At 43.9% G+C, this 11,547-nt stretch overlaps 1 protein-coding gene across 1 annotated transcript; it reads right to left on the reverse strand.

The window, feature by feature from the left end:
- Positions 1-4,196: 4,196 nt before the first annotated feature.
- PPP2CA (protein phosphatase 2 catalytic subunit alpha) lies at positions 4,197-11,183 on the reverse strand. Its single transcript, XM_018081120.2, has 7 exons — positions 10,952-11,183; positions 10,291-10,464; positions 10,022-10,111; positions 9,566-9,727; positions 8,696-8,814; positions 7,858-7,926; positions 4,197-4,324 (listed from the first exon to the last, which is right to left on the reverse strand). Exons 1-7 carry the CDS (start codon positions 11,066-11,068, stop codon positions 4,285-4,287), a joined length of 771 nt encoding a protein of 256 aa, XP_017936609.1. The 5' UTR covers positions 11,069-11,183; the 3' UTR covers positions 4,197-4,284.
- Positions 11,184-11,547: the final 364 nt, after the last annotated feature.

Here is an 11,547-nt window from a genome sequence, read left to right on the forward strand (position 1 = left end):
CAGATATGCCAAATGCCGGGACGGCACCTCCCGCTGTGCCCCACATATCGTACAAAGAACCTCCCCGGCGCCCCAGATGCCTCCCGTTATCTGCCCTGCAAGAGCAGCTGCTGCGGCGCCGATAGCCCGAGTGCTGCCTGCGAGGCAGCGTTAATGGCACAAAAAACCCGTCCTTGGCTAAAGCTGCGAGGCAGAGAACATGACTGTTCCGAAAAGGGCCGGCCCGATTTCCATTGTGCCGCGCGCAGGTAACGACTGTAACGCAAAATAATCCTCAATGCGAGCATCGCCCCCCGAGCGCAGAGAATCGCACCGTGTGCCGGCCACGGGGACGCCGCAACTGAGGTAAAAACCGCTGCGAACGCAGCCGAGGGAGGGGGAAGCTTCACACTAAAGCAAATACCTGAAAAGATTGGAGCAACTGAGCTTGGTTTAACGCTTAATCAGATCCAGAAGAGCTCTGACCTACATACTCGCAGCATCCCCGGGCTGGGGCTCAGCCGGCTGAGCGGGGGAAGGGGTTTGAACGCGCCGAGCGGGGGGAGCAGCTCCCGGACGCAGCCCTGCCCCGGCTCCACAGCCCCGCATTCCCTTCCTGGCTGCTTCTCCCAGGCAAAAATCACGGAGCCTCCCACCCCTCCGAACACCTCGCATTCCACTTTGACTGAGAAACTGCCTCTTTTTTTTGCTGCTGCTGGGTGATTTAGAGACTATGGAGATAACACACTGATTATTTTTCAATACTGTGAGCGTGACATGGGATTGTCAAGGTCTAATGACAATCAGGCTTAAAAGGGCTCAGCTTTGCTCCATGAAACTGCACAGAACTCAGCCTGGATTCCCTGAACCAGAGAGAGGTTCCCTGAGCCAGGTACAACCATGGAATCTGAACAAAAACCTCATCTACATCTAGGGGAGAGTGCTGCAAAAATCCAAAAATCCTCTTCCCCCCCCCCCCAATACAAAAGATAAGGAACGGTTTTTTTTAAAACAAGCAGCCACATCAACAAGTTTGAAAACAATTGAGGTGACTGATTCAGTGTAAAAACAGAAAACATCAGAATTATTCATGTGAGAGAGATGGCAGGAAGACACCACTGAGCTCAAAGGCCTGTGCCACTGTTGTTTAAAGCAGTCTTGCAACAATGCAGTGGCAGAAGAGGAAAATTCTTGTTCTCAGTACAAATCTGAAAGAGCCAATTATATGAAAAGCTAATTATTGCATTTCCACTTCATTAAAACTTCTGTTGCAGCAGCATCCTTGAGAAGGAGTCACTTTTCATTCCCGTTGTACCCCAGCATGAGATGGTGGGTGACAGAGCCCAGCACTTGGGTGAGAGTCCAGGCCATAGAATCAGTCACAGAAAGGTTTGGGTTGGGAGGGACCTAAAGCCCATCCAGTTCCACCCCCTGCCATGGGCAGGGACACCTTCCACCAGCCCAGGTTGCTCCAAGCCCCATCCAACCCGGCCTTGGACACTCCCAGGGATGGGGCAGCCACAGCTTCTCTGGGCAACCTGTGCCAGGGCCTCCCCACCCTCACAGGGAAGAATTTCTTCCCCATATCCCATCTAACCCTGCCCTCTGGCACTGGGATGCCACTCCCCCTTGTCCCCAGTCCCTCTCCAGCTCTCCTGAAGACCCTTTAGGGTCCTGGAAGGGGCTCTCAGCTCTCCCTGGAGCCTTCTCTTCTCCACATGAACCCCCCCAGCTCTCCCAGCCTGGCTCCAGAGCAGAGGGGCTCCAGCCCTCGGAGCATCTCCTTGGCCTCCTCTGGACTCTCTCCAGCAGCTCCACGTCCCTGTGCTGTTGGGGGTTCCCAGAGCTGGACCCAGCACTGCAGGTGGGGTCTCATGAGAGCAAAGTAGACACCAATGGACTGACCAAACCCAACAACCAAATTCTGCCAAGCAGACACCAACTGGCTTTTTTTCATTATCAGCTTCTATTTCTCCCTCTAACTCTGCTCACATTCCCCTTACATAACTGCAGGGATTCAAGATAGTTTAAAAAACTAAAGATGAAGGGGGGGAAGACTAAAAATAGAAACACCTACCTCAAACCTATTTGCAGCATCTACTTCCTAACCTCATCCTCCCTCCACCTCCGCACACTTTTAACAGTGATTTTTGTACCAGTTGTGCCTTGGCATCCTCTGAAATCATTTGGACCGTTCCAGAGGAGCCCAGCCCGGAGACAGCGCGTGAGAGCCTCGCCTAAGCAGGGTCACGGCAGGCCGGGCAGTGCCACGCGGTGGCGCCGGGGCTCGCTCCGAGGGAGCTCAGCCCCGGGAGATGCGCTCCCGAGCATTCCAAGAACGCCGGGAGAAGCGCAGGCTCGCTGTATGTGGCCTTAAGAACGACGTTAAGTGGTAACGCATAGAACTGTGAATATCCTTGATATATCCTTGATATAAGCACGAGGGGAAGGGAACTGTGCTGGCTCTACAGGGCTGCCTGGCACTGGTGTCCAACCCTGGAGCTGTTCAAAGTCCAAAAAGCAGATTCCAGGCTGGCTCTGACGCCACGGATGATAACGAGCAGTTGCTTTGAGGTTTCAAAGTCCATGGGAATAAAGACAGTGTGTTTCAGGAGTCAGGATAATTCAAAGCATTTTTAAAAGAGATTCCAGGGAAAAAGGGGCAGAGCTAAAGCTGGATAAACTCATGACCAGACAGTCAGAGAACCCATCCCCAGCCTCTCTCTCTCTCTCCCGGGAAGCTGTGGTCCCCCTCCCTCCCCCGGCACGGTCCCGCTCCAGCAGCAGCCGGCTGTGCTCCTCTTCCCCGAGGACAACACGGCGCTGGAAAAGGAGCAGAGCTGCCTGTAAAGTGGGTCAAGCGTGGAATGAAACACCACAGGATCCTCCCAGACAGGGCTTTTTCCTTATAAAACAAGGAAGAGAGCAGCAGTCACTGCCCACTCCTGCACTGACTGCCGCGATAAAGGGTTTCCCACAAGGTTTAGGGTTAGGCTGGGTGTGGGGGGGCGTTTTTTTAAACTCCTGAAAAATAAAGGCAGTTGGGAGCCAGCCTAAAGCCTTTCAGCCCAATCGATCATGCAATTAGCAATGTAAACAAGTCACATTCCTCTTTGACAGTTCAGCGCTTTGGGTTTTAAATGCATAATCCAGAAAACAGGTTATAGGTTTAATGAAACAAATAACTAAAAAAGCCCCAAGCACCCAACCTCCAAAAATCCAGATGTGGTTGGGGGAAATCTGACGAGGAAGATGAACACAGAAGTCAAGACAACCAGATAGCAAAGGTTTAGTTCAATTTATACAACCTTGTGCAATGATATGAGGAGCTGCAAAAAGGAAAGTTTTCTCCTCACAATCATTTTCCTGCAAGTCTTCATCCAGGATGCTCCATCACCAGTCCCAGATACTATGACCAACTAATGTTTTATACACCAGCAGCAATCAGTTTAATTCCCACCCCAAAGCAGTTCTGTTCACCAGAGAGTAATTAAGAGATCAGTAGTTCAACCCATCTTAGAGAATAAAGCTTTTAAGCTGCAGCACAGGTTTTAAAAGGCTAAAACATGCAGCACTGCTTAATTTCAAACCTAAAGTGTTGTTTCAGCCTTTTTTTCCTGTCCATATGCCAAAGCACTCTGGTCCCTTGCTCAAGAGAGCAGCCTGCCTTTATTCCCATCCAAAAAGGAGCACAGCCAAATGAATTAGAGCACTGAAATAACTTTTTGTAAAACCACAGAAGGCTGACTCATGAACTGCTGACTCTGCAGGGCTTTGCTGGTGTGTTCATGGGTACTGAAAGATTTTTATACAGCCCAGTGTGACTTTTACTTGGCTCTCTACCTGTTTCCAACCTTCTCCTGAACTTGCAGAGCACCAATACTCCATGTTGAGATTGCTGTAGCACACAGAAGGCACCCAATGCCTTCTACAGGGCTTCAAAAATCGTTGCTTGCATTTGGCTCCAAAATCCAAGCTCGTGAAAACCATGTACATGGCTGCCAAAAACCATGGAACACTAAAAAGCCACTCCTCTTGGGTAAAATTTGCTTAAACTTATGCAACAACCTCTAAAACACACCTCGAGTTTCAATGAGTGCTCTGCACTCAGAGAAAACAGGCAGCAACTCAAGTGATAAATGAGTGTGTGACAGGTACATAAGGAGGTGGGGAGTGGGGCCACACCTTCAACTCACTGAACTTGGAGAAGTATTTAATCTGAAATTCAAAGCTGTGATTGCACTTGCCTCTTCTTACAGACCATTTTTCCTGAATGAACATTTATCCTTCAGCCCCCTCCTGAGGTCACAGCTTCTCCAACAGCAGGAACTGCACTCCAGTATTACTAAGGAAACAAAGGGGTGAGAGGGGGAAAAACAGATGAATGTGTTTATCGAACTATGAAAAAAAGGCCCAAAATAAACGCAGCCCTTGAGTAACAAGGTTGGCTTTGTCTTGTACAGGAGGAAATTCTTTACCTTTAAGACTCAGGCTGAATTTTTAAATTGTCAAAGACTTTGTCCCAGGCTCTTAACCTACAACTGCTTTATGAAAATGCCTTTCAGTATTTCAGTTGACTACTACAAAAACAAAACTCCCCTCTCATGGAACATGGATTGGCAGCTCTCAGCAGTTTTTTCTCTATTTCCAGATGGATTTTGACAGTAAGCAGACTAAGATACAGGCAGGTAAAATGTCCCAGCTTTCAGCAGAGGGGTGTCCCCTCACCACCTTTTCCCCAGTGCAGACTTTGTTCTGTTACCACCCAGACACATGGGAAGAAGGAGGCAAGGCTCTGTCTTCCCTCTCTCCCATGTATCCAGTATCTTTCCAAGGTATTATCAGACCTAAACCAGGTAACACTGCCCAAGCACTTGGGATACTGAGTGTGTATGGAAGCATCAGCAGCTGGAAACAATCATCCATGAGCAGGAGGTGACAGTCACAGACACTGGTTACCTTGGAGAAACATCCCTCTCCAGAGGCAGCTCAGTCACAGCCGAGCAGGGGCTGTGGCAGCAGCCAGCCCCTATCCCCAGGGAGGCCATGAGCAAGAGGGAACAAAGCACAGGGTGGGAAGAGGCAGAAGAAAGGGGCAGAAAGAGGGTAAAGGGGGGAAAAAACCCTGGCAAATCCACGCACTTCAAATCTGTCTCATTTTTCCTTTCAAAACCAAAGTTACTTAGATGTTTTCCTGTGTAGGAGTGTGATTTGGTCTCTTGATTTAATGGTCCCTTAGTTCAGGACAGGCCTCCACCAGTGCAGGGTGCTCACTTCCAGCTGATATGGTCAAATGTCTAAAGCAAAACACAACAGGGAAAACCCAAAACCCACCCCCCTCTGTCCACCAGGATTCTCCGGGCTCTGGCCAAGTTCTGAGAAAGAAGAAGGAGAAAGTCTTTAAAGTGGTTCACAGAAAAGTAATTTCATTCTCAAAACTAAACCCCAGTGTCAGCCCTGGGTGTAACATTCCTGCTTGAACACTGAACTACCACAATCTGGGATTCTCAGCTACTATTGTGCATTTCTTGGAATTCATCAGTCTTTGTCATGACAGAGGAAACATCACCACTGATCTCCAGAACAAGGACAAACCCTAATCATGCTCCTTTCTCTGCAGCCAGTGTCCTCACAGACTGAAGTGAAGGAAGCCTTGCTCAGGTGAACTAATGGATCAGCTACCAATAAATAAAACACCAATTTGAAGTTTTCTTTCTCCTCTTGAATCTTGCCAACACACTTTTAGCTGGTTAGTACTCCAGCAGGGTAACCAGTTTTTGCTCACAATGTGGTTTTCTCAATGGAATCTTCACACAGACCCTCACAGCATAATTTGGGGAAAGCACAAAAACTGGAGTGACTCCAACATTGTCCATGGACTTTACTAACAAGCACTTGGATTTGTGTACAGAAACTGAAGCAAGGAAGGGGCTCAGAGCAGATGAGTCACGCCAATTAAAGCAACAAGGAAAACAGAAAATAGGGCAAAGACATTCCTCTTGAAGGAATGGTGTCAATGAAAGCACAGTTTTATCTACACAAACACAGGGAATGGCAAGCGACAGGAATGGAACGTGAACTGCTCTCCACAGGCAAAGGATTGGTTTTCAACAGCAATCAAAGCAAAAGCTCCCAATATACTAAAAAAAGCCACTTCAGATGCACTTATTTTTAGCATGCACTTCTTCCTGCAAGAGATCAAACTGCAGCAGACTGAGCTCCCCAGCAGCCATTTGGAACCCACCCTATGACACGAGGCTGAGATTCTGCTGAAGGAAAAGTAACCCCTTGAGCCCTTCTGAAAGGGGATGAAGGAACATTGTGAAATGCAGCACCTTTTTTGCAAGGCAAAGAATTAAGTGGGTCTTCAGCTTTTCAGAAAAGCAAGAAAGCCCCAAAAAGCATGTCTAAGACCAGGCCTCCAGGTGGGTTGGAAATCTACAAAATTTCAGTGCATTCCCTTAGAAACAAGCAGTAGAAAACAAATCTCCATGTTATTACAGAATCTACATTGTGCCCAAAATATTTAAAGTCTCAAACAACATGAATATTAAGAGTCCTCCATAAAGCCAACATCCCAGTGTGTCTTTTCAACATGCCCAAGAAGTTTGAAGCACAAGCTTTAAGAAGGCAAAAAATTTGAATTTCTGTTTTGAACAAAATTATCAAATTGGGATTCTAATTCTGAAACAAGTTAGTAGAAAGGAAATATTTGAACAGAAGTTAACATAAACCACATACCACTATTTTTCAGAATAGAAGCTTGGGCAATACACGTAGTACTAAACTTCACGTTGTTTCCTTTAATATTTAGAAAACTGGTTTTATTCTTAAGTTTTTCAGAAAAATGATTTTAAGTATTAGCACCTACATTGTAAATGACTCAAACTTAGATTTACACTTGAAAATAAGCCACACAATCAATTAAGTGATCCTATATTCTTCCATTTTTGAGTATTTCAGTAGAGCACCAAGAGGGAAAGAGCAACATGTGAGTAACCAGTGAGCTGTTCTCAGCTGCAAGACACAGGCCCAGGATTCAAAAGGTCAGAGTTTTCCAGCACACTCCAGATCACCTCAGTTTTAGTTACTTAAGGTGGAAATTTCTATGCAAGTTTATAAAACCCATCCAGCTACATGTTAGTTTATTAAACCACAGTTGACCTGAGATGCAATTAGGATTTTGACATTTTTCCATACTTAGTTCACAAGTTTATTATGAAAAACACTGCAGCTCTGTCCTGCAGTAACAATTGTTTTACAGAAAAAAACAGTTCTGTTCAAAGTAATTCACTATCCTTGGACAATTACAAGGGACAATATGGTAGGGCAGAGTGGAAAAGGGAACTGAGTGCAGACAAAAAAAAAAAAAAATCAATACAATTAAATTAAACAGTATTCCCTGAAAATAAAACAAACAAACAGTTTCAGAACAAATATGAGGCCTTGGTACTTATTTTAAAAATGTTCTTTAAGCTTCAATGATTGTTTGCTGCTACCCTTATCTACAGTCATGCTGAATAAAGCTATAGCTAAATGGAAAGTTAAATGTATTCACGAGGTGTTAATGTCTACATCTTATTATTTGCAGTCTCTCAGAGAAAGCAAAAGTAACTACAAATAGCGCTATGCCAGAAACTGGTTTCTTGACCAACAATGTTGCTTCAGCATGCAATGAACTGGTTCATTCTAAAGTGGTCACAGTTGTTGACGACAAGAGGCTTTGTATTTGAATATGGCACGTCTTTTGGTCCATGTGAAAACAAAGTTTGAATGTTAAATATTTTCTGACACTTTGGAGTTACTGTTGCTCTTCCCATTTTCTTTAGGTCAACATATGGTTCATGGCAATACTGTACAGGTCTAAAATCTCTTTACAGGAAGTAGTCTGGGGTGCGGCGGGTCACATGCGGTTCCCCTCTGCGCGGCGCCGGGTCGAACTGCAAACTGAGAGCACACAGCAGTGAGGACACCAGGGCTCAGCTTCCCCTCAGGTACCTTCCAGCCCCGAGTTACAGCAGCAGTGGTTTACCCCAGGTAAGGCTTTCCAAGTTTTACCACCCAACTGAAGTCCTGCAGACCAAGTGTTCAACCTCTTCCACCCCTTCTATCAGTATGTACTTGTAATCCCCACATTTAAAACTCCTCTTACTAAAAGGTCTGGAGAGGTATTAATTTTAGCTTTAAGACTCAAACTGGTTAAACGTTAACATATATTTAGAAAGTTAAAGTCTCCAGTAATTGTCAAAGAGGTCAGTTTACACTAAGCTTTTCCCCCATTTACTAGTGAAGTTGTTGCTGTGGTAGTTAATTAGAAACCTCACTTAAAAAGCTGACATCCCAACATCTGAAGAATTCAAAGATTCCAAAAGTCTCTTGGCCTAGACCTACAGGAGAGCATTACCTCAGATGTGACAGACTACTCCTACTCTCAAATCACATACCTCTGTAGTAATTCATTAAACTCCAATTAGTTATACAAAACAAAAACGAGGAGTCTCACTTTTATCTGACAGAGAAGATCTCAACAATTGTCCCAGATATTTGACTCCAAGACTTTAAATGTGACTAACCCAACAATACCACACTCACTCCACCTCCAAAAAGCATAGAGGAGGAAAAAAAACCCCATACCTTAACACAATAATTAAATAACTTGCTACAACTATATCTTAAAACCACAGGCAATATAATTCTCGTTTTTAAACATACTTACAAGGAGTATTTTAGAGTATCATCAAGTTCCATAATTGCAGCCTGGTTGCCACAACGGTAACAATAGTTTGGAGCACTGAAAATTGTTACTACATTCCGATCATGGCACCAGTTATACCCCTGGAGAGGGAAAGAAAAGAATTATGACAGTCAAGTTCACTTGTTGTACCCCACATAACCACCTGACTACTCATTGAATTTTTAATGTGCAAAGCTCTAAGTGGCACTTGTGGCACCCCATTTTAAATAAGGGTAAGGCCATGTCTTTATTTCACTTCTGGAGAGAAAAAGGAATTTTGGCCTTCACAGGTTGCTTCTTACTAGTAGATGTGAGTTAAACATTAAAAAAAAAAAAAAACAAACAAAACAAAGCAGCAAGAATTTGCCATTGCATTAGTGTTAGAAAGTTAAAACAGCAATTCTGAAGCACACAATCTACTCTGAACCTTCAGCTGTGATCACCAAAACCAGAATCCAGACATACATTTAAGGATCTGAACTGCCAGGGATAACTACAGACTGACAACAAAAGCACACATGTAGGATAAAAAGAAAAAAAACATCTTTTTTCAAGGAACACATATTTAAGAACCTTTTTATCTACACAGAAAGCAATGCCACATCTAGTACTGAAGCCTGGTTTGGGACATTACCGTAAATTTTCAGAAGAAAAGGTCAAAATAAAGGTTATCCCATTGTCAAACTGAGAAGCTCTTTCAGTAGCACATCAATACTGTCAACGTCAAGTTTCTGGAAGAGTCTCAGCTGGACCATCAGTTGTGACAGCAGCACATGCACACCTCTGGCACACAGAGAATTAATGGACCAGGCACAGAATTCAAGGTTGGAACACACAGGATGTCCTGCTCACCTCCATTACCAACTGATGAGCTCTTGAAACCAACGTAAGGCCATTGGCATGGTTAAAGGTTTCTGAAATATCCTGTCCAAATGTATAACCTGCACCTCGAGGAGAAATTCCCCAGCCACCACGATCATCTGGATCTGACCATAGCAAGTCACACATTGGACCCTGTAAGAGATGCAGAAGAGGTTTCAGAGGTGAAGTACAAAATACCAAAAAAACCCACAAAAAACTTGCACACACTCCCCTCCCACGCAACTTGTTGCGGCAACACTTTGAGACTTAATATGTTTCTTTCTTTAGGCAGGTGTCCCTCACCTTTCCTTCAAAAACCCAGAACAGGAAGACAGGCACTTTCTTATTGCTAAGCTGATCTGAATTTCATTTTCAGCCTGTGAACCCAACCACCCAATACATGCTGAATCATGAAACTCATTGGTTTAGAAAATGATTTTTCAGTACCTCGTGGGGAACTTCCTGCAAGCGATCAAGTGCTCTGATGTGATCCAGTGTATCTATCGATGGAGAGAGGCCACCATGTAGACAGAAAATCTGCAAGAGTTCAGACATATGAAGTTTATTTATTTAATGAGTGCAATTATAATGGTTTAGAATAAATGATTAGGAGAAAATCTGCACAAGATTCCTTTACAACTGAGAGCCAACAGAATGCAGCATTAGGAGCTCTCTTTACAACCAAGAACATTTAACTCTGTCAAATGTCAACATACCTGGCCATCCACCAAGGCAGTTAGAGGCAGGTAATCAAAAAGGTCTGTGAAGTATTTCCAAACATTTGCATTTCCGTATTTTCTTAAACATTCATCATAGAACCCATAGACTTGTGTGATTTGCCTGCTTTCGTGGTTCCCTCGGAGAATTGTGATACGTTCGCGGTAACGGACCTAAACACAGCAGTGCATGGGAGAGGCATCAAAACACGTGTGGCTTCCCAAAACCACAATTTGCACCCCTTAATCCCCATCAGTAAAGCAATTAAAACCAAGCCCTTCTTAAGATTAAGGTTCACCTATAGCCTTTGAGAAAAAAAGGAATAATTTTTAACTGCCAAATATTTCTGGGATTAATTACAAATTGTATTTACTATTACTAGTGGACTTCAGTACAACTGTGCATTAAGCTGATCTCTCTCAGCAAATTCTTAAAGACTGCTACTTAGGCAAGTAAAAAGTACTCATTTTAGATAAAGCTCAGGCTTGCATTGAACATTAATTTATTTTAAGGAGTGACTTAGAAAACTAAAGACAGCCAACATGTCAGTTTGTGTACCTCTAATACCAGCGTAGTGAAAATCATAATAGATAATAAGTGCAGTCAGCAGAGTAATTATATATGTTTATACAGAACTGTGCAGCTGGGAAGAAAAGTTACCTTAAGAGCTACAAGCAATGTGACTGTTTCCACTGAATAATAGCCTCTGTCAACATAGTCCCCCATAAACAAATAGTTTGTGTCTGGTGATTTGCCTCCAATTCTGAAAAGTTCCATGAGGTCGTGAAATTGTCCGTGGACATCTCCACAGACTGTGACTGGACATCGCACTTCTTGTACATTAGATTCTTTTGTCAAAATTTCTTTAGCCTACAAAACAAAAGACACATTCATTGTGAGTTTGTCTATGAACAGTTGTTTTATTCAAAGCACACTCTACCACTTCCTGCTCTCTACTACCTGCTCTCTTCAGGAACTCTTGTCCCTTCCTTGTCTGAGGCATTTGAGATAAGAGTTTCCCTTTACTTAAAATAATATTTTGCTTTATGCAGCCCTGTATTAGCAACAGAAATTTGGTTTGGTGGGGGTTTTCTCTCCTTGAGAATGGTATTTCAGAGGTAATTTCCAACTTCAGTGAAATTTCAGACTGTCTACAAAAACATAAAAAAATTATCATCACTGCTGGAACTTAAAAAGGTTTGTAAGTATTTGGAAAAATTAAATCTAAAAATCCTGCCAATGTCCTCCAAAAGCCC

This window comes from Manacus vitellinus, unplaced genomic scaffold (assembly GCF_001715985.3).
Source record: "Manacus vitellinus isolate BGI_N305 unplaced genomic scaffold, ASM171598v3 scaffold_51_pilon, whole genome shotgun sequence".
Classification (NCBI taxonomy): Eukaryota; Metazoa; Chordata; class Aves; order Passeriformes; family Pipridae; genus Manacus; species Manacus vitellinus.